At 44.0% G+C, this 27,677-nt stretch overlaps 1 protein-coding gene across 4 annotated transcripts; it reads right to left on the bottom strand.

Annotated features, from left to right (window-relative positions):
* Positions 1-173: 173 nt before the first annotated feature.
* Positions 174-24,839, bottom strand: LOC122835352 (Fanconi anemia group A protein). 4 transcript variants are annotated; one of them, XM_044124368.1, is made up of 42 exons: positions 24,643-24,839; positions 22,794-22,906; positions 22,608-22,722; positions 21,522-21,661; positions 21,168-21,263; positions 20,873-20,946; positions 20,030-20,139; positions 19,585-19,644; positions 19,448-19,493; positions 17,529-17,641; positions 17,318-17,394; positions 16,932-17,073; positions 16,305-16,438; positions 16,048-16,158; positions 15,391-15,486; positions 15,251-15,310; positions 13,338-13,420; positions 11,856-11,916; positions 11,732-11,781; positions 11,558-11,628; positions 11,139-11,228; positions 10,942-11,054; positions 10,802-10,872; positions 10,447-10,546; positions 9,998-10,146; positions 9,810-9,906; positions 9,533-9,736; positions 8,253-8,326; positions 7,369-7,497; positions 6,856-6,943; positions 6,226-6,380; positions 6,020-6,125; positions 5,863-5,922; positions 5,691-5,795; positions 2,265-2,380; positions 1,453-1,603; positions 1,283-1,345; positions 1,120-1,213; positions 955-1,033; positions 644-779; positions 479-577; positions 174-396 (listed from the first exon to the last, which is right to left on the bottom strand). In XM_044124368.1, exons 1-42 carry the CDS (start codon positions 24,695-24,697, stop codon positions 310-312), a joined length of 4,173 nt encoding a protein of 1,390 aa, XP_043980303.1. In that variant the 5' UTR covers positions 24,698-24,839; the 3' UTR covers positions 174-309. The 4 variants fall into 4 exon arrangements, with proteins under 4 accessions (XP_043980303.1, XP_043980304.1, XP_043980305.1 ...); XM_044124369.1 differs by having other exon boundaries at positions 6,856-6,940; XM_044124370.1 differs by having other exon boundaries at positions 20,873-20,943.
* Between the last annotated feature and the right edge of the window lie 2,838 nt (positions 24,840-27,677).

Here is a 27,677-nt window from a genome sequence, read left to right as displayed (position 1 = left end):
TACAGCTGCACTTAAGTCTTTGGTTCTGGAACCGCTCCTATTATTCCAGAACCAAGTTTCTAACAACTGGGCTGCTGCTCAGACAATGAAATATTTAAAAGTTGATGTTTGCAGTTGATGCACCAGGTGGCGCTGTACTTCCTGTCAGCAGCAGGAAGGAGAAGAAGGAGGAGGAGGAACTGGTTTTATTTTATTTAGGATTCATGTTACTGCAGAAAAAACAGAAAATAAAAAAAGTTTTCATGAAACCGAACCGACTGTCTGACATTCAGTATCAGATCAGCTGGTTCTGGTTCTGGTTCCGGTCCGCTAAAGGAAGCCCACCCTAGGATGGTCCAGGTGAAGTGAAAGAGTTGCAGCCAGTTCTGGGTCCAGGTCCGCAGAGCGAGTCTCCAACTGGACCAGAACCGAGACAGGAAGAGAAAAAGGATGTCAGTGGCGCCGGGCCGGGCCGGGTCGGGTCGGGTCAGGGGGTTACCTGTCTCCACTGGCTGCAGCTCAGGGCCGCTGCCGGCGCCTGCCGGATCAAACTCAGGACAAACTGCTTGGTGCGGTCCAGAACCCGGGTCGGTTCCGCCTGCAGAACCGAACCACAGTTAGAGTTGGTTCTGATGGTTCTGTGCCTGGACAGAACCTCGTTCACCTGGCGCGCCGAGGCGGGTGCTTCTCCGTCCAGGAAGAGCTGCAGCGCTGCCAGGTACCACAGGGTGGTGCTGTAGAGGAACCCGGGGACACGCAGCGCCCTCTGGTGGAAGGCGGCGCTTTGCTGCTGCAGCAAACTGAGAACATGGAGAACGGTTCCGACACTGAGAAAAGTAAGTACGCCCTGACAATCAGCTTGCATGTCGAAACGTTTCGGTTACATCTTTTACTCCGATTCAGGAAGAAGGAAAGGAGATAAAGAGCCCGGTTCCCCAGCAGAACCGAACCGCAGCAGGAAACGGGTCGGTTTACCTGCAGATCGCCCAGGGCATCAACCGGCTGCAATCATCTGAGACCATCAGGGTGACCGGGTCCGGTTCCAGGTCCGGTTCTGGAGAACATCAACAGCACAGATCTTTAGGCTACAGAACATCCAGAACCAGAGATCCGGAGCAGCCAGAGTAGGGTAAACGGTACCGTTGGACCTGAAGAGCAGCAGCCAATCAGCTGAGTTCACCAGAACCGCCAGAAGTTCTGAGCAGAACCATTTGGACCTTTCAGAACTTTTCTCCTGCGTAGAGAAAGCAACGTCAGAATGATTCAGCAGAGCACAACGTCGGTTCTGTTGGACCGGACCCACCTGAGGATCCAGGAGTTCTGACAGGAAGTCCATCACAAAAAGAAAGAGCAGAGAAACCAGAACCTGGAGGGGAAAGCAGAACGTTCTGAACCAACCCAATTACAACAAACTGATCAGAACCTGGAAGGGAAAGCAGAACTGACCCGATCAGAACCTGGTTGGACTCTCACCTGCTGGTTCTCAACCTCTCTCAGTCTGTCCAGAACCTCTCTGAAGTTCTGCTGGTGTTCCGCCCCGCTTCTGAAGGCGCCATGCAGGCTGGCAGCTTGGACCAGAACCGGACCTGGAGGGATCTGGACCAGAACCGGATCTGCTCTCAGACTGCAAAAGACAACAGAACAACGCTGAGCCAGGTCCGTTTAGACCAGTCTTTCTCAAACTGTGGACCATGGGCGCCCCCTAATGGTCAACAAGGTACTGCATGTAAACGACCGTTACATCAGCTGAAAGTGTGATGCTACAGCTAGCTTACTGACTTTTATTTAATTAAAATTAACATTAATTACAAACAATAGATAAATAAGTAGGTGTATAGTTTTATGTTTAATGGTGCAGAAGAGGATTTTTGTTTCTGTCAAAGCAAATCAAGTCTATTTTTCTTTAATCCTGCTTCTAAATTACAAAAAGACCTACATGTCATGCACACAGCACTTGTTAGTATAGAACTTCTTTTCTACTTTCCATGTGTTTGACAAAATTTGAAAGCTTAGAAACCATACGTTTCACAATAAAAATAACTAAAGAAGAATTGTTTATGACAATGAGTGAGTTACTGTCCTGAACAAACATTTCAGGTTGTATAAATTAGATGTTATTGTGGTTAATTTAGGGTTGGGCGTTTGTTAAACGGGTTCAGGGATCCTCGGCCTGAAAAGATTTGAGAAATTCTGGTTTAGATGGTTCAGAAAACGTTCCTGCATGGTTCTGGTATATCTGTGGTCTTTGCGAGTCGGGGGGAACCGGGTTCTGGGTCGGGTTCTACCTGCAGGCCCAGAGTCGGCAGGCTGAGAGAAGCTGCAGCTGCTCTGGAAAAGGTTCTCCATCCTGGAGGCGGGTCCAGAGTGAAGCCAGAACCGGAGAAATCTGCTGCCACCAACGCTAGAGAGAGAGAGAGAGAGAGAGAAAGAGATTGATTTTTAATAATTCATTTATTTTTCAATAAATAAGCGACATAGTATCACAGCCTGTGTAACAGAAAATAGAACAGAAACCTAAGTAACATAATATAACATAGAATAAATTATAAATGGACTTGGTGTTCCCTCGCCCGGACACAGGTCACCGGGGCCCCACTCTGGAGCCAGGCCTGGAGGGGGGGCAACGATGGCGAACGACAGCTCAGACTGCCTACCCTTTTTGGAGTCCCTAGAGGGGGTACTGGAGAGTGCTCCACCTGGGGACTCCCTTGTTCTGCTGGGGGACTTCAACGCTCACGTGGGCAATGACAGTGAGGCCTGGAGGGGCGTGGTTGGGAGGAACGGCCCCCCATCTGAACTCGAGTGGGGTTCTGTTGTTGTACTTCTGTGCTCATCATGGATTGTCCATAACGAACACCATGTTCAAGCATAAGGGTGTCCATATGTGCACTTGGCACCAGGACACCCTAGGCTGCAGTTCGATGATCGACTTTGTCATCGTTTCATCGGATCTGTAGCCGTATGTCTTGGACACTCGGGTGAAGAGAGGTTCTGTCCACTGACCACTACCTGGTGGTGAGTTGGCTCCGCTGGTGGGGGAGGATGCCGGTCAGACCTGGCAGCCCAAACGTGTTGTGAGGGTCTGCTGGGAACGTCTGGCGGAATCCCCTGTGAGACGGAGCTTTAACTCCCATCTCCAGCAGAACTTTGAACATGTCCCGGGGGAGGTGGGGAACACCTCCCCCTCCATTGTCGAGGCGGCTCATCTGAGCTGTGGCCGCAAGGTTGTCGGTGCCTGTTGTGGCGGCAACCCTCAAACCCGTTGGTGGACACCTTCGGTGAGGGAAGCTGTCAGGCTGAAGAAGGAGTCCTATTGGGCCTTTTTGGCCTGTGGGACTCCGGAAGCAGCTGATGGGTACCGGCGGGCGAAGCGGCATGCGGCTCAGGTGGTTGCTGAGGCAAAAACTCAGGTGTGGGAGGAGTTTGGAGAGGCCATGGAGAAAGACTTCCGTACGACTTCGAGGTGATTCTGGTCCACCATCCGGCGTCTCAGGAGGGGGAATCAGTTCAGCACCAACACTGTCTACAGTGGGGATGGTGTGCTGCTGACCTCAACTCAGGATGTTGTGGGCCGGTGGGCAGAATACTTCGAAGACCTCCTCAATCCCACCAACATGCCTTTTATTGTGGAAGCTGAGCCTGGCGACTCTGGGTTGGGCTCTCCAATCTCTGGGGTCGAGGTCGCCGAGGTGGTCAAAAAGCTCCTCGGTGGCAGGGCCCCGGGGGGAGATGAGATCCGCCCGTAGTTCCTCAAGGCTCTGGATGTTGTAGGGTTGTGTTGGTTAACGCGTCTCTTCAATATCGCATGGACATCGGGGGCAGTTCCCCTGGATTGGCAGACCGGGGTGGTGGTCCCCCTGTTCAAAAAGGGGGACCGGAGGGTGTGCTCCAATTATAGGGGGGTCACACTCTTAAGCCTCCCTGGCAAGGTCTATTCAGGGGGGTTCTGGAGAGGAGGGTCCGTCGGATTGTCGAACCTCGGATTCAGGAAGAGCAGTGTGGTTCTGGTTCTGGTCGTGGAACACTGGACCAGCTCTACACCCTCAGCAGGTCCTGGAGGGTTCTGGGAGTTCGCCCAACCAGTCTACATGTGTTTTGTGGACTTGGAGAAGGCGTTCGACCGTGTCCCTCGGGGAGCCCTGTGGGGGGTTCTCCGGGAGTATGGGGTACCGGGCTCCTTGATACGGGCTGTCGGGTCCCTGTAGGACCGGTGTCAGAGTCTGGTCCACATTGCCGGCAGTAAGTCGGGCTCGTTTCCGGTGAGAGTTGGACTCTGCCAGGGCTGCCCTTTGTCATCGATTCTGTTCATTACTTTTATGGACAGAATCTCTGGACCAGCCAAAGTGTTGAGGGGATCCGTTTTGGTGGCCTTAGGATCAAATTTCTGCTTTTTGCAGATGATGTGGTTCTTTTGGCTTCATCAGGACGTGATCTGCAGCTCTCGCTGGAGCGGTTCGCAGCCGAGTGCGAAGCGGTCGATCTACGTTCCCACCCTCATCTATGGTCATGAGCTTTGGGTCATGACCGAAAGAACAAGATCACGGATACAAGCGGCTGGAATGATTTTTCTCCGTAGGATATCTGGGCTCTCCCTTAGAGAGAGAAGCTCAGTCATCCAGGAGGGACTCAGAGTAGAGCTGCTGCTCCTTCACATCGAGGCGTTGTGAGGATAGAGACCGATGCCGTTGTTTCTTACTCATTCTGCTGCATGTTGGCGCGCAAAACGTAATTGACAGCGTCCGGTTTTGGATTTTCAAAATAAAAGCTCCTCCAGACTCAACACATAAAATGGACATATTTAATTATCCGCGTGGCCTGGTACCAATTGGTCCACCGACCGGTGGTTGGGGACCACTGCTGTAAACGCTAAAACTGAAAAACAAACCCCAAGATTTAGAACCGCTGAGAGTAAAGAATATTAGAAAACAAATGCATAAGAGAATAGATCAGAAAATGTTAGATACGCTTTCATTCTCAGACTGACCGTCACCAACACTGAGAGAGAGAAACTCGTTTTCTCCGATGTTCTCAGCTCCCTCCCTGCGGCTGATCAGAACTTATAATCATAAAAAATTTTTGTTTCATGTCTGAACTAAAATATTGTTTTGGTTTTAAAATCTCAGCTGCAGTTTGCAACTTTTATAAAAATGTTTTTTACATATTTGTTCAAACAGTTTAAAATGAGTAATCTGTGAAACTTCAGGGTTAATTACAGAAACCTGTGTTAGAAACACCCAATCAGAGCCAGTGGGAGGGTCTTAGCACTGTCAATCATTCTTGTCGACGCTGCTCTAACCGTCCCCTTGCTCTATGCAGCGCTGCAGCTTTTCCTGCCAGCAGAGCCTGCCATGAATGCTTGGCTAGTTAGCATAGCCACCCATGACAACTTACTGTTCCAATAAAAAATTGGATCAGTAAGTTGTTTTTCCACCATTAACACATTAATGGTGTATACAAGGAAGACTGATAGCGGTAAGCCCGCCTCCTGGCTCTGATTGGTTCAGACGGTAATAGCAGTTCATGGAGGAGATCGAATTGATCATAGATTATCTGTCAAACTGTCACAAGGAGACACTTTCAAAAAAATATGTAATAAACATTTTAGAAAAGTTATGTACTGCAGCTTTAAGAGTTTTCCTCTCCACTGTCGCCCCCTGCTAGTCAGGAGGAATCACTATAATCTGATAGAAGAGGCATGAAAAGCAAAGTACCACTGCAGAGACGAGGAGGAGAGGACAGGAGGCGCTCATCAGGGACCAGACCCGGTCCACTTCTGCTGCTGGACGTCCACAATGTCCTGCAGCAAAGAGCAGGCCCTGCAGAGATGGAGCAGGTTCTGGTTCTGGTTCCTGCAGGATCTTCAGGCTTGGAGAGGTGACTCACCTTCAAGAGATGAACTGTCACCACGCAGGGCAGCACGCCGGCTGGAGGACACGCCTTCCTCTGAGGAAGTTGGAGACAGAAGCTGAAGCAGTGGCGGCTAACTATCAGCTTACTGCCATTTAGCCTGCAGCTAACTGCCAGCTAGCCTGTAGCTTACCTGAAGATGTGTGATGTGCTGCAGCAGCTGGCTACAGTCTACAACGCTCCGCCCTGCTACAGCCTTTATTTTGAAGAACATCACGGGTGGCAGAGCCAGGAGCACCCTGACACACACACACACACACACACACACACACACACACACAGCATTGAGCATCAGACCAGTATCACCTGTCCACAGGTGTCACCTGAGCGGAGCAGCACCTGTTCCAGGCCTCCATGGTTCTCTCCAGGCTGAGCCTGGAGGAGATGCTGCCAGAGGAGGGGGAGCATTTCTCAGACACGACCTGCAGCAGGAAGTCCCCCAGCCCTCCCCGGCGACCCCTGAGTTCACCGACCTCTGCCTCGTAGACCAGCTCCTGAGGGCGGACCAGCAGAACCAGGAAGTAACTGGTGGTGAATTTATTTATAATGTGAAAATCCTGCTTGTCAGCATTTTGTGAAAGATTAACGGTTTAGTAATCTTTGATGTGAGTTGATTTGGAGTTTTGTACTGTTATTCATTGACTGCAGTTGTTTTCTGTCATATCTTCAGTGATATGAATAACAGAAACATACACTTCAGCATTTTCTTTCTGTTACAACTCCTTAAAGAGTCTACTGGCAGATAATACTGATGGAGGTTCTGATCCTGTGGGAACCGACTGCACCGCTTCGTCTTCAGAGACATAGATATTTACCATGTAGACAGACACATGGGATAGAAATATTTTTCAGACCAGAAACTTTGATAAATCGACTTTTTTTCAGTTTTTCACAATTGAAGCTCCTCTAAGCAGCATGGAGTTCTCCCATGTAATGCTAACTGTGAGCATCGTTAGCCGAGATGCTCACCTGTAATCTGGACAGCAGGTCCGGCAAACAGGTTCCAGTTCCAGACAATCCTGGAGAAAAGTCCAGGTTTTCCAGGTTCATCTCCCTACTAACATCAAATAAATTAATGGCAACTAGAACAATCAAATTACTGAAGAAACATTATAAAATATGTACTTCTTTCATTTGAGCGTTGCAACATGAACCTTAAACAAACAAAACCAATAAGCTGCCGATATTCACGATAATATAGAAATTTTGCCGCAGATGTTTGAGACTCAAACTGGAAGCTTCAGGAACTCCATTAATTCATTGCTGCTTTGTTTTAGTCTCAGAATGACGTCCAGATGTTTCATCTCTAAGTTTATCTTTATTCATCTGGAGCTTCAGGTTCGTTTCTGATTCCAAAAAACAATAAAAATTATTCTGCAACCTTTAAACCCAAAAGCAGAAAAAAAAACACAGCAGGTCATTGACTATTTCAGGTTCAGGTTTGTGACGAGTCGTGAGAGAAGGTTAGAGTGTCGCTGGCACCTGGACGGCGGCTCCATGACGGCGGTCAGCAGATGGGAGCAGAGCGCCCTGGGGTCGCCGCCGCAGCCTCCCTGCTCCTCTGGCCGGGGCAGATAAAGCTCCCAGCAGGCCCACTGCTGGTACTCCTGCCTGCAGGGAGACGGACAGCAGAGCTGCACTCAGAGCTGCTGTAACGTTTTCACACGCCTCAGTGTTGACCTTTGGTTTCCGTGGCGATTACGTCTGAAGCTGCAGCACCGCACATTCAGAGGTTTCTGAAGCGTTCCAGGAAATAATCAGAAATTACTGATACAAATAATTTAAAGACCGAAATAAAACCTTACAATAATAAACCAAACTCTTTGTTTTAGCTACTGATCAAACCATGAACCTGACGGTTTGATCAGGTTTATTGTTATGGATGATATTGATTATTTCTGGGTATAAAGAATTAATTGATATTATTCAATAATTGGGAAATAAAGCAATTAGAGTAAACAAAAACATTTATGTGTTTATGAAATAGAAATAGTTTAGTTAATAAAGCTTCAAACGTGAGAATAAAAATTTAGTTTTTTTTTAACTGAAGCTGTTTGAATGGAGTTCAGACCAGAGATATTCAAGTTTAAAGTCATTTTTAAAAGGAATATTAATGCTGTGGAGCGGTCCAGTTCAAGTCCAGACCAGGTTCTGGTGGCAGTCGCTACAGATTAGGGTGATGGTAAGGAGGCCTTCCATCAGGGTTTTTAATGTGATTACCGACATCAAAATATAAATTTTTTAGTTGAAATGTGAATAAAAACGGGATGTGATTGTTTCCACTAGAGGTCGCTGTTCTCTGATTTCTCATTTATTGGTGATGAGGAACAAATTTGTGGATGATTTTAAGGAGTTTCTATTCTCACCGCTCTGCGTCTGACAAAACATCGGAGTTTCTCTGGACTCTCAGCTCTTCATGCAGCCACTCTGAAAAACACAACTACACACAAATAGCAGATATTGAACATAATTAAACATTAATAAATCCTTAATGAAGTAATTAATATAACATTACTAAGACCATTAATAAAACATTAATAAACATTATCCAGTCACAACTCTTCATCTTCAGATGAACAACCAGTAAAGCTCAGAATTTCATCAGGAAAGCTGGTTCTGTACTGGGACTAAGGCTGGAGTCCCTGGAAACTGGTGGAGAGGAGGACACTGAGGAAGGTTCTGTCTATCATGGACAATAAACAGAACCCTCTCCACCACATAGTGGACAGACAGAGGAGAACCTTCTCACATAAACTGCTGCAGCTCTGCTGTCGTAGAGACAGATACAGGAAATCCTTCCTGCCACATGAAATATCACTGTACAATAAAAGATAAATTATTGTTCTGCACTAATCAGCCCAATTTTGCACAACTGCACTGTGGCACACTTGCTGTACATATATTTACATTTACATATCTGCATTTATTGAATCTCTGCAAGGACTGCTCTTAAGTTGCATTTTACAGCACTTTATAATTTTACAATTTATAGCATTTTATATTTCATATTTTATTTTATCTACAACTAGTTGTTACTGTGTCTTGTCTTTATGCTGCAACTGCGGAGTAATTTCCCTGCTGGGATGAATAAAGTAATTCTATTCTATAATCCCATGAATAAAGGCGGTGAACCGGCTGGTTCCGAGGGGTCCAAACGCTCAGCTGGTTCTGACGGGTCCAAGTCTGCCAGGAAAATCTCCCCTATTTCATGATACCACCTGGTTGGTTTCACCTGGTTCTGACCCGATCCAGTCTGATTGGACCAGATCACGTCTCTCCAACCTGGTCTGGTTCCGGTTCAGCTGCTCCAAGGGTCTACACAGAACTCAGTCAGAACCAGTGGGTCTCTGAACTTCTGGACCCAGTCGGCCCGTTCTACTTTGACCTCTGACCTGAGCGAGACATTCTTCTCCAATCAGCTCCTTTGTTCCTTCACCACATGAACAGATTATAATCCAGGAGACTAAATGATTCACTGGCAGCAGTTCATCAGTTCACAGCCTGGCTTAGTCTTCATCATCCTCATCATCATGTCTGAAACATTGAACCTGCTGGTTGGATCCAAACACTGAAGGTGGGAAATCTCTCCAGCTAAGCAAATAGAACCTGATCCAGATTGATCCAGATCGACCCAGATTGATCTCACCTGGTACAGCTGCAGTTGCTGCAGCTGCTGGAAAGAAGCGTGTCTCCACAGATGCAACACCGTCTTTATCCAGCTGGTTCCATCAGTGAAGCTCCACAGCAGAGCCGGACCATCCCCAAGATGGCCACCTGTTGGACCGTCCCCCCCCTGTCCCTCTGGACGTATCCTGGCCTCAGGGAACAGCCTTGGGACCAGATACAGGAGCTGGACAGAGAAACAACCACTGATGAGGAACGAGGGAGAGAGAGAGAAACAGAGAGAGAAAAAGAGAGAGAACCTTTTTATAGAGGCTCCTGGGAACAAAGTCCTGCAGTCGCTGCGGAGATGCAGAGTGTCCTCTGCAGAGTCCATAGGACACAGCAGCCACAGCCAGCCTGGGGACAGAGAGAGCTGCTTTCATACCCAGGATGCAAACTGGGAGGTTTATTGGTTTCACTGGTGTTCAGATTAACTGGACCATCTCACCTGACAGAGAACAGCATGCTGGTCCGACTGCCGGTCAACACAGCCGATCCCAGGGCCTCTTCTACCAGAGCCGGACCCGGCTGGGCTGCCTGCAAGTGGCTGATGAAGGCTGCCAGGCCCAGGATGTGAGCCGGTTTCAGAGAAGCTGCCTGAGGACAGAAGACGGGGTTAACCCTTTAACTGTCACCATGACAACATTCCCAAGGTAACCGTCGAGGACGCCGGCGTCATCATGGCAACTAAGGGGTTAATCTCTGCAGCTAGTTTGATAGAAATCTATTACTAGATTAAAGTGAACCTGAAGAAGCCAATCTGTTCTTGCAGCTCAACTGATTCAACAATTTTTCATGAAACGTCTTCAGACGATATTTGTTGTGAACTCTTTCTGTCTAAATGAATTATGTGGACTTCCATTTATTCTGGCTGAGCTATAATCTGGATTATGGTACCTGTTGGTGAAACAGATCCTTCAGTCTGTGGATTACACTGGAGAGAAGCTGCCTGTTATCGAGCAGCATGCAGACGAACCTGCTGCCCCACAAATTCTGTCTGAAAACAGAAACAAATCAGAAAAAATAAGGAATTTCTGATCAGAAATCAAACATTTCTGATCGATGCTGCTTTTCCACGTTAACAGAAACGATTCTTATTAAATATGATTCATTCTAACCCCATGTAGTTTCTGAAACATTGACAGAAATCTATTAGTATGATATCACTGCAGATCGGTCATCTGCCAATAATCACTTCAAGCAGCCATTTGCAGTAAAAAAAGCTTTTAATGTGAAAGTGGCAGGAAGTCACCTGTTGGGAGGATTTCCTCTGGAAGCGACCAGCAGACTCTGACAGAAACTTTGCAGAATTAAATCAACCACCTGAAGATCACAACACAAACGCTTCAGAACCGCAGATCCAACATGTTCCAGAACCAGAACCGGGTTTACCTTCAGATGGAGCTCGGGCAGCGAGGAGGCGGCAGCCGGTCCAACCGGGTCATCAGAACCGGGACAGACGACACTCAGGGTGTGAGAAATCCTGGACAGCTGGGCCAACGACTCTGAGGGACCAGAACCGGGTTAAAGGAACGGAACCAGAACCGGGTTAAAGGAACGGAACTGGGTTAAAGGAACAGAACCAGAACCTGGGTCCCGTCCTGCTGCCAGCAGTTTGGTGAATTCCTGCAGTTGTTCCTGCAGAACGGCCAGCGGGGCTCCGGATCGCCGAGGGCTTCCTGAAACATCACAGCAGATCTATGAGCCACAGATCTATGAGCCGCAGATCTATGAGCCACAGATCTATGAGCCGCAGATCTATGAGCCACAGATCTATGAGCCGCAGATCTAGTCAGCGCTGGATTAATAAATAAACTGTTGGGAAAATCAAATCCAAACTAAGAAACTCAAATCAAATCATCTCTGAACATTTAAAGGAAAACATTTCATCCAAATTTACTGAACTTAATTTATGATTTAAGAATTATTACTTCTAATCCTAAATATTTACACCTGAATTGATGCCGCAGTCGAAATGAAGGTTTAAAGAATAAATTTTATCGTTTACCGCTCTGCTGCCTTTGCTTCTGACAGGACTCCACATACTGGGAATACTGGGCAGCTGGGATCTTCTCTGCTCTGCACACAACAAACCAGTTTGACTGCTGGGGATCTTCAACTCCCAGTAAACCACGAGGAGAAATGCTGGATCATCAGTCAGTGAAGAAAAAGCAGAACTCACTGTTTCAGAGCTTCAATGAAGTTCATCTGAGCATCGGCTTTGAGAGGAAACTGGAAGACGAGAAAAATCTGCTCAACCCACAGAAAGTTCTGACCGCTCTGACTAACACACTGAAAGTTCTCACCGCTCTGGGCTTCAGCAGCACAGGAAGGAACCTCGTTAGAAAGTAGGGCCTCCGGAAAATGCTATGGAGGGAAAAACTGCGGTTAGTGTTCTGGGATGTTAGCTTTAGCTGGAAGGAGATTTTAGTCACTTTGTCTCAAATCATTTGATGTTAACTCTTCATAACTTTATTATGTTTTAGTCTGGCTGTGCTGGTCAGGTCAAAGGTCAGAATGACACCGAGGTTTTTAAATCGCTCCATGGAAGCTTTGAGGATCCGACTGCATCGAGTTCAGCTCAGATTTCTAACCAGACAGATAAAACCATTCCATGAACTGCTGCGTTTTCACTCTGTGAACATAAATACTTTAATAATAAATGTTTATCAGAATAATTTCAAGTCCACTGCTTTCATCTGTAGTAACTGGGTCAAACAGATATATGAATAGAAATGATCCATCTTTAATTCCAGTTTATGGGAATAATCCAGTTACTTTACAGGAGCTGGTTCTGTGCGATCCAACGTTTCTGATCATGGCTTCCTCTCATTTCCAGTTCAGTTTTTCTACGTCTGGCTGCAACGTTTCCTTGTTCTAATCAGTTGAGTTTATTTGTCCCACATTTCAGCAACAAGACAGTTCAAAGTTCATTACATCATAAAAACACAGAAACACAGGATGCATTTACAGTTTTCTGGAAGTTTGTTCCAGATCTGTGGTGCATAGAAGCTGAATGCTGCTTCTCCATGTTTGGTTCTGGTTCTGCTCTGCATCAGAACCAGAACCAGCAGGTTGATCCAGCGTCAGATCTTTAATCTGTTCAGTGATTTATAAACTAACAGCAGATTAAAGCCTCTCAGTGAAGAAATGTAGAACTAGATGGTGTAGAATCGGGTGGTGTCTCTATCGTCCTGGTTCTAGTCAGAACTCCAGCAGCAGCGTTCTGGACCGTTGGTTTGTGAGTCAGACCTGTGAAGACGCTGCTGCAGGAATCATGGCTGCAGCTGATCAGGTGATTGTTATGACCAACTGAAATCTATCCGTATTTCAGCCAGCTGGTAAACTTGATCTAAAACAGCGTGACCCCTTGAAGAGGGACTCAGTGCAAAAGCAGTGTTGTTCCCATGGTTACCCACAGTAACCATGGGTTAGGGTTAAAGGCAGGCCTTCTGCAGTCGGACTGCGATTGTTTTTATTACTATTGTTAATCATGTTGGGTTTTTTTTAAATATTGTAACTGGGACTGAAACAAACTGAATTAATGGGTTTTTTTACCATTAAGGAAACAATGTAAAACAACTTTTCTGATATTTGTGCTATTCTGAATGTTCACTAATTCCAATCCGCCGTCAATAATACATTAGTAAGGAAAAATGGCTTTATGTTTCCTACAGCGTTTTCCTCCTTTTAACGGTTTTAGGACAAACCTCTGACAATGAGGTCTGCTGAAATAAAGTACTCAATAATAAACAATTAATATAATATCTATAAGACAGGTGACTCACCTGGCCTCCATGACTGTTGCAGGGATCCTGCCGCTGCTCTCAAACAGACACACAGCTTTCTCCACGTCCTGTGCAGCCTGGCTCTGAGTGGAAAAACATTAACATACAATTTATTTCATCAACGTCTTTGTTGCAGATCTGATGTTGTTCTTTAGAGTTTTTACTACAATGAAACTATTTGTTAGCTTCTCATATTAATAAAACCACAATACAGTTAAATGTGTTGCATCTCTGTTTTCTAAGTTTACATAAAATTATTGGATTTTGGAACACTGTTTCATGAGGCAATCTCTATAATCAATGGCCGACCACTAAACGTAAATGGAATCAATGACCCTAAATCACCTGAACCTCCAACTCCAAACCATCTCATATTAATGAAATCAAAGGTTGCACTGCCTCCTCCTGGAAAGTTTATGAAGGGGGACTTATATGCAAGAAAAAAGATGGCGCAGAGTGCAATATCTAATGGAATAGTTTTGGAGTAGGTGGAAAGTGGAGTACCTTCTGAACATATCTACAAGTCAAAAATGGCATCTGCCTCGTTGTAATCTTGAGGTCAATGACATTGTCATCATAAAGGAAGACATACTTCCCAGAAGTCGGTGGCAACTGGGTCAAGTTGTTGAAGCACCACAAGAGGATAATGGCTTGGTGCGCAAAGTAAGAGCATTTTTGAAGGTAGAACAAATTTCATCAACAGTGAAGGGCAGTTCAGCAAAATTTAATCACAAGTGGAAACCCAGAGTATTGCAGAGTCCCTCAAATCTCTGCCTGCATCGTAGATAAAACGATGCATCATGAAGGCATCGTTCTATGCATGATACCTTCATGCATAGAAGATATTGAATAAAAGTTTAAACGTTTATTCAATGTTTAAACTTAGTAACATGACAAAGGTAAAATACCATTACCTTTTAGCTCCACAGTGCCACCCCCTTTTTAAATGTTATTTATTTTTTCTCTTTTTTGTTATGTCAGTATGGTAATTTATGTTCATAAAGGGAAAAGAATTCTGAGAAGTTATGCAAGTTTTGCAAAATATATGTAATGTCAATAAATATACAATCTCCTGATTAAGAAAAAAGTAGCAGCAAAGTTGCTCAAGGCCCAACCGTTGTGAGATATTTAATTTTCTAGTTCCTGATGCCGCCCTGGGAAACTGCCCGAATTCAAAAAATGCTTTAATGTCTGAAATCAGACATGGCTGAAGATTCTCAGCTTTTAATTTTCAGGAAGGTTAAAAAAAGCCATTTTGTTCTAAACATTAACTTAGAAAAGTTCCTCTCCGTTCATTTCCTGAAACTTCTGCGATGAGGCGACAGTCATTGGTCCTCATGCAGCAAAGCGACCGGCGTAATTCATACATCTGAAATTTTGACTTGTACACACGGATCTGCAAACACAGGCCAGCAGCCACATACGTTAAAGAACGTTCACTTTTCGCTGCCGTTGGTCGAATCGTAACTCTGATAACACGGCAGCCTAAAAGAGGCTTTTAAACTGAAATAGTCTATTAATCTGAATGATGTGATATTAACTTGGTAAAATGTCCAGATTAATCGCATGCGCGTTAAAGTTGACAGCCTAGTACAGACATATTAAATACAAAGTGTGACAGAACGGTGGACTTCTTTTACCAGTCGTGTGTGTCTGACTTTGCAGCAGGGCCGGCCACACTTTTCAGAAAAGTTCAAGTCACAAAGATCTACAGACCGTCAGCAGGGAGGCGAAATAAAATTGACCCAAAACTAACTTTTTGTGCTTGATGCCAACAACATCAAATATAATGGGAGTAAGTTTAATAAGAAAGAGCAGCTGGGGATTGATGAGACGGCGCTCTGCTAAGAAGCTCATGGTGTTAAAGTGAGCGATTCACATCAACAGTTCAGGGTCCTGCTGGCTGGAAGTACCTGAAGTGAAGCACCAGCAGCAGAAACATCTTCATACAAACCCATGTCCTCCACCGACTCCTGTAACAACACAGAATAATTGTTCTGTTTATTAAAATCACCTTCAGATAAAATATTTCAGCTCAAACTCATCCTGCCACCTGCAGGTCGGCCAGCCGGGTCTTCGCCAGCGTGACGTACTCCATCAGGAGGCTGCGGAGTTTTGGAGGCACAAACGGAGGGTGAAGAATATGAACCTGATAGAAAATGATAACTGTCAGCTGTGGAAGGTCAAAGGTCACCCTAGTACATGAGCAAACTCCACAATTAGGCTGAAATGAATTTTTCACCAATTACTGCTACAGTTGGTGCATTTACACCTTTAAGGAACTCAGACTTCAGTCATTTTATTGTTTTAATATTTAAAACGTTTTAAATGATAAAAATGAGTAATTTTTTATAACTACTTCAAACTTGAATGACTTCAGATGTGAAACATGACAACATTTTCTGTCATTGCTTAGAAACAAACTTTGGCCTGTGTAAAGTTTTTATTTACAAGAGAATTGATATAAAATCCTGATCTTGATTTTTCTGAAAAATGACATTTTGTGATTTTTTTTTTCCACCTCCAATTGAGGCTGTTTAATATTTAATGATGGGAAAATAAAGCCTGGTTTTAATTACCTCAGTATGTTCAAAATTCAACTGACATTAAATGTGAGGATACTCCCACTTTCTGCTGCCTCCAAATAAATAAAATAACTAATGTGAATAAATGTGCTCTGTTCATTCAACCTGTAGCTAAAGGATTTCACCTTTAAGTACTGAGGAGGTTCAAAGGGCACGAGGTCAGAGAGGAACTTCAGCAGGAACACCAGAGACTTCTTGCTGCCAGCGTGAAAACCGGAGCGCCCGCCAAACGACATCTGAAAGCAAAGCAGATAAATTCAACAAACATTACTCTTTAAAAGAAACGTTCATATCAAATTCATGGAGTGAAATATAACGAGCTTTGTTCCAAAAGCAACGGGGAAATGTTCATTTACAAGTTGCTGTTAAAACCAGACAAAACCTTGAACCAGTCGGTGTAGGATGGAAACACGCCGGCGCCCTCTAGCGCCCCCTGCCGGGCCAGCAGGAAGGCGGTGATCAGCTTCTCCAGATCGTAGCCTCCGAATGCCGAGCTCAGCAGGCGGCACAACAACTCTGACAGAAACAGACGCAGCACGCCGTTAGCTGGTCTAACCCGACGCCCCGCGGGGGGCTTGGCATGTGATCATGTGACAGTGACGCAACAAAGGATTATGGGATGTTAAACTGGAGCAGAGAAGTGAAGAAACCAGTAAATATCGCTGATCGATGTAGCAGCAGCAATAACCTAACCCTAACCCCAGAGCAGCTGAAAGTTTACAAAATATTTCAATCTGAGCAAAAAAGTTCGTCCAAAAATGTTGGTGCTGCTCAATGCTGCTGTAAACACGAGTCAGCAGATATATTCTGGTCAGAAAGCCTGAAAGAACATAAGCTGCAGTTCTGTCAACATGAAGGTTATTTTATTACTGTGATAAACTTTCAGTATATTGAGCAAAACCAACAGTCAGAAAATTATTTGTTTAAATTTAGTTAAAGACTTGATTATGGTTTGGAATATTTGGAATGAGATCCTGGTCAGTGTAGCTTTCATAGAAACTGGGTTTACCGCTGAGGCTGGACTGGGCCGACTGGTCGTAAACCAGCAGAGTGGAGACAAAGACCAAGACGTGTTTCCAGTTGACCTCGTGCGTTTCCAGAACCTGCTGCAGGTGATGCAGCAGCTGCTCCACACTGAAGATCACAGCCAGCTGCCAGACAGGAGACATCCATAATGCATGCATCCTCCACAAATCATCAGGAAAATCATGGCAGCGAACGGCGGAGATGGCTCCAAATATGATGCCATATTTAACGTTTCCTCTTCCTTTCAGCACCAGACACAGAGCTGCAAAGCTTATATGCCAGGACTGATGAAGTGACAAACTTTTACAGATTCAAACACAGCATCAGCCCATAGTTTTCCAGACAGCAGAGTTGGTAGAAATCATTTACCTTGCAGCAAAGCGAGGTCAGACAGCGGCCGGCTTTAGCAACAGTCCAGTCGTTCTGCGAGGTCACAGCGTCTGACACTGACGACAAACAAAAATGTATTCCAACAAGTTTCAGGCCAGATCAGAGAAATTCATCCAGTCATCGTGTCAGACACCAACACGACGGTTAAGGCCACTGTCACTGCTGATACTACTACTAATGCTAATGCTACCTGTCAGTTGAGGATTCCAGGTGAAAATCTGAGTCAGGCAGTGAGCAAAGAACCGCTGAAGAGCTTCTGGTGACACCGAACCTCCACACAGCGAAGCATCAAGAGTCTGAATCCTGCAGGAAACCCAAAACAGAAGAGCAAAGAGCAAAATGATGAGACATTTTTGTTCGAGCTGCGTCTTTAAAATGATGTTCAAAATAGCAGGCATACAAAATAAAATTCACATTAAAAAAAATACAAAAATAATTTATGCATTTAAAAGAAATTATGTGAAATAATAATAATAAAAAAAAAAACATTATAAATATCCTTCAAGGCATTAAGGCATGAACCAAACCTGGACAAACACAGAAATAGTGGTGCACCAATTTATTGGCGCTGAGAGTGGGGTACCCTAACCCTAAATGAATGTGGTGACGCAGGGGCAAAGCGCAACCCACATATGGAGGACATAGTCCTGGTGGCGGGAGTCACAGGTTCAATTCCTGGCCTGGCGACATTTGCCGCATGTCTTCCCCCTCTCTCATCACCCTCTTTCCTGTCAGGATACTTTCAAATAAAGGCAACTAGAGTTAAACCTTTGTACGCGCAAACGTTTGACCTGCCGTGAAAATGTGTGGCAGCCACGCAAACCTTTTCTGTGAACAATATCAACTACAAAAAGTCAAAACTCACATAAATACACCAAAATCTGATGACATTCAGTTATTTAGACCAGGAAGCATCAAACCTGATGATTTAGGGTGTTTTTCATCATTTCAACCTCACTAGAATGTAAAAACTACGTTTCCTCAGTTTTTGTCTCATAAAGATGTAAATACATCTATGGGTTATTTGTTCTCACTAAAAATATAAAACATGTTGGATCATCAGATTAACTCCAGACAGCTTTGATTATTGATCAGGTGTGGAGACAATCACAGGTCCATCAGTAGCTGCATCCAGGTGAGCCGCTACCTGAGGAGAACATGGAGCCATTGATCAGAGATCAGATTGATCAGAGATCAGATTGATCAGAGATCAGATTGATCAGCGTTTAGATTCATCCAGACTAGAGTTGTGCCGATCGATTGGCCATCGATCATAACCGCCCGATTTCCAAGAAAAAGTGTATGGTTGCCAATCACCAAAACCGATCACTTCTCAGCCTGCGTGTGCAGCTGATCTCCTCTCTCCTTCTCACTGCGCAGCAACAAATCTTGTTGTGTGGCCACCAGACAGTGAACGCTCACCGAACAGCTGCAGGTCAGACAGTCATCCTTCAGTTGAGCCAACAGCTTTATGAAAACAAAGCGTCTCCATTCTGTAAATGTGCAACTTATACACACACACACACACACACACACGTTTCCTGTATTTGGAATAAACGTCCACATTCCCCACACACTCTGTCTGACTTTAATCCCGGCTCAATGCTCTGCTGTTCAAACAAACATTTCTACTTGGATTTCTTTATTTTCTCTGTTTTTCTATTTGGATTTTTTTTATAATGTATTATTATATTTTTTTTTGTGAAATGACCTTATGATCCCTGAAAGCAACTTTTAAATAAATAATAGTTATTATTTTAAATATCTATACTGCCAGAGCGTTGCCATGGTTACCGCTTCTGGTGGCAGCAGACTTCCAGGTATTTATTCTAATTCACATTAAGATGTATTTTTCTATTTTCCGCCACCTGTGATTTATAAAGGAAAGGTTGAGCCACAGCTTTATACGTCCACATTTGTGCGCCATTTTGTCCGTATGGCGATTTTTACTGTGGAAGCTGGGCAGAACACCAGAACCCAGAACCATCTGGTGCAACTTTTTATCCAGTCTGCCTTTGGATGAATGTGAATCTGGACTGAGGGCAGCGTGAACTTTGACCCTTTCTGCAAGGAGCAGACAGACCTGAAGGTTAAGAACAAGAAACCAACCATCGCTCTGCTGCTTCATCGCGCTCTTCCTCGATGTCCAGAAACCCTAAAAACAAACAACAGCCAAACCTTAGCAATCAGTCAGAAAGTAAATGCACCACCAGGGGGCGCAGCAGCGGGCGCAGCAGCAGACTCACAGTGAAGCAGCTCGTCCAGCACTGAACTCCTCGGCGATGCCACCAGGACTCCAACCACGGCTGAAACACAGGAGACGCATCTTCAGCTGTGGCTCTATGGAACCGGCAGCTGGACTCTCCTCGGGTCCAAACAGAACCACAATACACAGTCAGAACCTCAGGGCAGAACCAAAACCGTATTCAAACCTTTCTGAAGCATCATAGAGCTGCTCTAAATCTAAAACAGAGATGACCTGTCCTGAGCCCGGTTCTGGTTCTGCTGGAGGTTCCTTCCCGTTAAAGGGAGTTTTTTCTCTCCACGGTCGCCGTGTGCTTGCTCAGTATGAGGGAAGGCTGTAAAGTTACACTGAGTCCTGCTGCATCTTTCGCTTGATGCAGGAACTATTGTTACTTTCAGGGTTACAACAAGTCGCCTCCAGAGGAATCTGGAGAAAAATGCTCTTACTGGATAAAACTTCCTGTTGAACTTGTCTGGTCTCCTCTTCCTCCTGTGGAGGCGTCCAGCAGCAAAGAGCCTTTAATTGACCGGGCAGCCATGATGCAACGGCGTCATCACTGGAACACAAAGGGGGGAGGGGGAGGGGGGGGGGGGGCAGGACGTTGGATTTATAGACACATCTAAAAGGTTCATCACTGACATGGTGAGTCGGTTCCATCAGAGCCATAACTGCAACAACACTGGGGTCTCCATAGCAACCAGTAGACTCCATCTGAGTGCTGATTGGTCAGCTAAGTTCTGCCAGGAAAAACCTTAGCATGACGCTCAAGTTCTTCTGTGTTAAAGAAGAACCTGAGGCTCATCGTTAAGCATGATGGAGGAGGAGTGATGCTGTGGGAGTGTTTCTCTCCCACAGGTTCTGAGAACCTTGTTTAGATCATAATCTGATGGAAAACTGAACATGGCTCCTGTTTGGATAGCAGAACCAGAACATGTGGACCATCAACATCAGTTCCTCCTCCTTCCATCGTCTCATTCAGAACGAAACCCTGTAGAAACCAGAGGAAGTAATTTTATTGAAAATGCAGCTAAAACAAATTTATTTCTAGGCTCTTAAACATCTGACCCTTTGGTACCAATAAGTGAGGAGGACATTAGATCAGTAATGGCAGCGGTTTGGGTCCAGAACACCTTCTCTTTTATCTGACAACCAATCAGAAAAATAAATCATGCTCAGAAATACGGCAGCATCTGACTTCAGGTTACCAAGATGCTTTCTGCTTAGGCAGCATCAGCAGCTCCTGAAACATCCAACTTTCATCATGAAGCAAACCAGAAAGCAGAGCTCACCTTTCTATGATGTAGTCCAGAGTGAGGATGTTGTAAAGGTGAAGAAAGTACAGCAGCTCCAGGTCAGGATGCTTCTGAAAACACAACATGCCTGAGTTTAATTTACACAAAGTTCCTGCTGGCAGAGAATAAAAACACTCCAGAGTACCAGATTCACATGACCCAAGGTTCTGTCTCCTAGGTTCTTTTAATCTTCATTTAAGTTCTAAAAACATTCAGAACTGTAAAAACATGCAAGTTAAGAAGAAAAGTGTCTGAGCTGCAGGAAGTGAACCCCTGCCAGGTGAGTGATCACCTGATCTCTTCGGTACTCCGCCCACAACAGCCTGGGGCAAAAAACTCCTTGGCAAAGCAGCAGTTTGCTGGCCTCCAACAGAACCTGCAACTGGACCTGCAGAGGACAGGGAAGAACAGAACCTGTCAGAACATCTGCAACAGAAACATCCCAAAGCTGCTGGTGGAAAACTGACCCAGAGCGACCAGAACCACAGAAAACCTAAAGAGGAACCAGAAAACGGGTGCAGGTACAAATGGGAAAGCTCTGCAGCAGAGTCAGATGAACTGAACATGTAAGGTACCGTAGTGGTGACCCGGTACCGGTATCAGTGTCGTGCAAAGCTGCAGCTGTGGGTCCATCAGACTGACTCACTCTCTGAGAAGACGTGAACATCTGCCTCAGTTTGTCCTCCCGTCTCCCAGCGATCTCCTCCAGTCTGTCCAACATCGTCTTCACAGAGACGGCTCCGACAGAGACGCCCCGTCGGTCGGCCTGACGCCGCAGTTCACTCCCTGCAGCAGACAACACGTTGGGGAGGGGTGAAATAATGAGAGGCAAATATTTGATCTTGGTGTGGAGGCGAGTAATCTGTTAATCTGGGACTAGTTTCCTTTGGGATTGACTACCAGTATTAGTATTAGGAGTTGAACGATGCTCACTTACAGAACTGTTCAGCCTTTACATCCCAAGTTACATCCCAGCTCAGACTCTTCTGGACAGTAACAGGTAGAAGCTCTGCTTTGATCCTATGGTAACTTGTCTCTTTAACGCAGGACACGGTGGGCGGACTGAACCCTCACCTGAGTGTTGGTGTTCATAGCAACTGTCGGTAGACAACTATATACACCACTGTGCTCTTCCCATTATGCATTGATTTGTATTTGATTTCATTTTTGGTATGTTTTTTTTTGTTTTATATTTTTTTACTTTTGATACTTTGTCTTGTAGTTTATGTGTCTTTTTATATTTACATACTTGCTGTAACATGAAGTACCATTTGAAAAATTCTCACTGAAATATGCAGCGACTTTAACTCAGCAGCAGACTTTAGTTCATCTATTCATTAAATTAGGCTGGTCTAGTCAAAGGCCAACCTATATTTACACTTGGCTCCAGATCCATTTACCACAAGGCTCACAATACTTTCATCCTTTTTTAAAACACTGCATGTTAAGTTATTGTTGAGAATGTAGAAAACAATAGAAAACAAAATAAAAAATTAATTTTTGATTTTTAATTCCAAAAGTGTCAAATTTTGTGTCCAGTTTTGACACCACTGATCTGAAAGCAACTAATTCACCAAAAACTGAGGAGATGGATGGAAACTTCTGACTCTGAAGGAAGATTTTTAAATATTTTTTACAATTCTGAAATTATTAATTTTGTTAATGAAACATAAATTAATCTCCACTGACCTTCACGTCAGACAATATAAAGGTACATTGTGCACATTCTCACCCACTAGCAGTCCTGCAACATTCAAAGGGTCAGCATCAGACGCTGCCTGGTTCTGCTCCGGGTTTCGGTTCTGCTCCATGTTCTGGAAGCAGATCATGCCACATGGATCAGGGTTCTGGAAACATCAAACATCTAAAGGTTACTGCAGGAAGAGACTTCCTCTCTGTTAGATGGACCATGACTCACCTGCAGCTCCTGAAACAGGCTGTAGAGGTTCTGGTTCTGCTCCAGCAGCTGGACCGCGGCCTCCTGCAGCCGCTCCCCATCATCAGGCTTTGGCTTCTTCAAGCCGTGCCCAGCTGAGACCGAGCAGAACAAGAAATATTAAAACAACATCTGCTAGAAAACTAGAAACCATTCCAGGGACAAACTTCCTCCATGGGGACGGGAATCTGTCCTCAGCACAGAGGAAGACAAGGAAGCTTCCAGTTGCTTCCTCAATCTGCAGAAAGGTGGCAGGACGTTTACATCCGCTCACCAGAGAATTAAAAATTGTGGACAAATTGTCCTGCTCAAAAGCAGCATTGCAGATCTTCTTCTTCTTCTTTTTGTTTTATGGCGGTGCATTACCACCACCTTTCAGACTGGAGTATGAACCAGATGTCAAACCACTATAATCTTCCCATAATGCCTGTCCTCCTAAGAAAACTAAAAATGCTACTGAACACTACATCCTCAGACAATTTTTGCAGCAAATTTCTAATATCTAATTTATTTTTGTTTCTACTTAACTCTCTGATTAACACCTGATAATATTTATTACATTCTAGAAAAATGTGCTGTATTGTTTCTGACTCTCCACAATATCTACACATACCTGTACGATGTTTGTTAATTATTTCCAGAGAACTATTTAACCCCGGATGCCTAAACCTTAACCTGGATGTAACATCCTCTTCTCTTTTATTCCTATTACCTTTCCTACATTCCCCAACTTTTTTTAAATGCTATAATAAAACCTTGCATTGTCTTCTCTATCCCATTGCTCCGGCCATTTCTTTTTAATATACGTTTCACTTTTACTTTTTACCTCTTTTTTGCTCATTTTGATATTAAGCTCAACATTATCCTTTTTTGCTGCATTTTTAACAAATTTATCTGCCAACTCATTTCCTACTATTCCAATATGGGCAGGAATCCAAACTAATTTAACCTGGGATCCATATGTCTTAATTGTAAAAATTGATTGATTAATATCCAGTATGATATCTTGTCTTGTTTCTGAATTTTGCTCTAAAATACTTATTAATGCACTACTTGAATCTAAACAAATCAATATATCCTTCTTTCTCGTTTCCTCACTCCATCCTAGAGCCATTAATTCACCTGTGTATACTGTCAACCTATCTGTTACTCTTTTATTTTTCATAATATTTAAGTCCGGAATTATAAATGCTATTCCTATTTTATCATTTTACATTTTAGAACCATCTGTATATACTTGTATATACTCTGCATATTCTTTCCTAATATAACTTTCCACCTTTTTCTTTTCTATTTGTCTGCCTTTTTCCAATAAACTTAAATCAACTTCAGTTTTTCCACTTAACCAAGGTGGAGTATCAGGAATACTCACCACAGGACTAATTACATTATTATTTATTCCTACCTCATTTATTTCATTATTAATAATCCATCCAAAACTTGGAGGATAACTTTCCTGACGTCCTTTAATATTTGCCCAATAATTTATGGCTGCATTGCAGGTCTGCTGCTGGAATCTACTTTAATATTTCAGGATCTTCAAGCTCCAATCAGCCTCTCTTCTCTTGTTTTCCTTGGTTCTTCTTCTAGCTTATTTGAGAATTTTTTATTTTCTTTGTAATATTTCACCCTGTGAGGCTGAAAAGAATATTTAGGTTTAGGGTTATTCAATATTTAAGCCAGGTCTAGAAAATAGAGTCATATTTAGCTCCGTTCACATTTATTCAGTTTCTGCTGTATTTATAGGACGTGCAAACTTTAACTAGGTTCATAACCACAACATTACTAACTTTACCCGGCCACGGTCACCTGCACAGGTGTATTAACTCACCGAGGAGGGAGCAGAACGGCCGTTTCTGCGACCCACGGCGAGCCTGGAGGGACATGATGTCTGGACTGGAGGTCCCGGTTCCGAGACGATTCTGGGTCAGAGAAGGTTTTGGTTCCAGAAACAGTTCTGGTTTAACTTGTCTTGCTCCTGCTTTCTGTTTCCGCCATGTTTCCGCTTGGCGCTTTACGCTCTTATTGGTCGGACCAGCAGCCAATCAGGTAAGAGCTTCTTCTTCTTCTTCTTCTTCAAGTAAAATATTGACGCATCATCGCCACAAACTGGACCGATATATATAAACCTTATTGATCGTAAACTACAGACCATCTGGTCCATTTCCTCTGGTTACTAGCAAGTTGTCCTAGAATATCTTGTTGTACCAGCAGATAGCTTTGTATGTTTGTTTGTGTTGCTTTGCCTGCAGAGCAGAGAATCAGGTTCCTGTTTGGCTGCTGAGGCGAAATCTGAGTAAAGCTGCAGAACAACATTATTGTCCATCCATCCATTTTCTGTTTCCCTCGTCCCTAATGGGGTCAGGAGGGTTGCTGGTTCCTCTCCAGCTATGTTCCGGGCGAGAGGCGGGGTCACGGGGTCACCCTGGACAGGTCACCAGTCTGTCGCAGGGCAACACAGAGACACACAGGACACACAACCATTCACACACACACTCACACCTAGGGAGAATTTAGAGAGACCAGTTAACCTGACAGTCATGTTTTTGGACTGTGGGAGGAAGCCGGAGAACCCGGAGAGAACCCACCATGCACAGGGAGAACATGCAAACTCCATGCAGAAAGACCCCGGGAATCGGGAATCGAACCCAGGACCTTCTTGCTGCAAGGCAACAGCTCTACCAACTGCACCACTGTGCAACCACAACATTATTGTGTCACTGATATATAAAGTTTCAGCTTTAGCTCAGCATTGGTCCTCTTGTAATCAGAACATGAGCACCAGTTTGCTGCTCTCTGTTCTTCCACAGATCTTCCAGGACTCTCAATTTACACTGTCACTTTAGATCTTGGTGTGTAGATTGATCACTGCAGATTTTAGCAAGCATTTGGTCTAAATTCATTAATATGCATTTTCTGTATGAAATGTAAAAGATGCAGCAGGAGTGTTTTTGAATATCTAAGTGAGTTGGGTTAGGGTTAAATCCTCCCTTTGTATAAAACAAAACTATCAACTTGGTTCCGATCTGGGCTCAGTGACCCAAATGTCTTACAGAACAAGGCATAGCAGCTCAGGCTTCAGGACCCGCCCAATATTTCCTCACTTTCTGGTTCTCAGGTGAAATAGAACCCAGGCCCGTTAATGACCTGTTGGGTTCTAGATTTTACTCAGAAGCAGCCAGTCGTCTTCTAACGTGGTTTTGTTCAATACTTCTTCAAGCTTTCTGATAATCCACTTGTACAAAACAGAAAATTATCACTAATCAGGCTGAAAATTCAAACAAACTTAGAGAAAGTTGAGTGAAGCAACCGTCCACAAGGCACTGGTTTCTGCCAGGCTTTGCTGCAGATGTTCAAGCAACAGAAAAGCTGCTTATAAAAGCTGCTAAAAGAAACTCATGAAATCTTAATTCATCCTGTCCTCTTGAATATTTAAAAGCCCATCTGCCTATTATGCCACTAATGTGCTGGACAGAGAAATAAATAGAGGGGGATGTGCAGCCAGCTGGCTGCAGTCGATGCTTCCCAGGTCCTGAAATCATTCAGAACGAGTCTGAAGAGATTATAAACAGAATAAACCACACTGTCCCGTTATTTATTACACCAATGTTCAGACCTCAAGTCATTGTTTCAGTTGTTTTTAAGGTTTCTTTATTATTCTGTGTTTCTTTGATTAGATCAGTCATGTTTCTGTTTTATTTTAGTTCAGTCCTTTTTAATGATTTTAGCTTATTTCTTTTCTGTAGTTATTCTTTGTTCTACTAGTTTTATTATGTTTCTTAGGTCTAGTTATTCTTTGGTAATGTAAAATTATAAAATCTTACGCTGTTATGTAGATCTATATATGTACTATGTACTTGAATCTGAATTTGAAGAAATCCTGGTAGGTTGTAAAGTAAAAAAATAGGATAGACAAGAATAAGCTTTGCTTCGGCCTATTCCTTTTTTGGTAAACTGTGGGTTTGTTTATTGTTTTCTTTTTTCTTTTGTTTCTTGTGTTTAATGTGGACAATTTACCAAAATAAAGTGATTGATTGATTGATTGATTGATTGGTAATACATTTACCTCCCAGTCAGCTCAGCTCCATTGTCCCACATTCAGTGCCAGTATTTAAACTCTTCTGCTGCTGTTTCCTCCTGTCACATCGCATTAGGTCCCAGCCATGTTCCTTGTGCTTTTCTTTGTTTCTGATGTGTTTTTGTAAACCTTTGTTCATAGTTTTCATTCAAATCTTCAAATCTACTTGCTGCCGCTGCATTTGTGTCCTCTTTAACTAACGACAACCTGAGTCTTGAATGGACCAATCCTCTCCAAGCTTTAGCTCCCACTGTGCTGTAGAACAGCATGGGATACTGCAGGGTTCATGTTTGGGTTCACAGAACACAGCCCACATCATCCACCTTCCACCACCGTGCTTGACAGTTTGTTTGAAGTGTTTGTCTTGAAGTGTTTCCTTGTAAATATTATGTCCAACTACCTCTAGTTTCTCTCATCTGTCTCTGAAGTCTTGACCTTCAGCCGGATGGATCTCTGCTAACCTACGACCGACAGCCATCTTGTTTCTAGAAGGAAGAAGTTTTATCCATTAAAACAGAAACTTCTCTTTAACCCTTCATAGCTCACACTTATGAAGATCATCAGCTTGGTCTCTTTTAGGGAAACAGTTTTTAACTTACTTCTCCACTACGAAACAGAATTGAAGTTGGTGTTTTATGTCCTGACATGTAAAAATCAACAACAAATCTACTTTATTATTTATTACTTGGAATTGCCATTAGCTAGGATTTACACCCAGCTCTTCTTGGTGTCTATTATTAAAAACACACATCATACAATAGAAATCACTCAAATATATGACAGATGAC

Source organism: Gambusia affinis, linkage group LG08 (assembly GCF_019740435.1).
Source record: "Gambusia affinis linkage group LG08, SWU_Gaff_1.0, whole genome shotgun sequence".
Classification (NCBI taxonomy): Eukaryota; Metazoa; Chordata; class Actinopteri; order Cyprinodontiformes; family Poeciliidae; genus Gambusia; species Gambusia affinis.
This window is presented reverse-complemented; position numbering and strand designations above follow the sequence as displayed.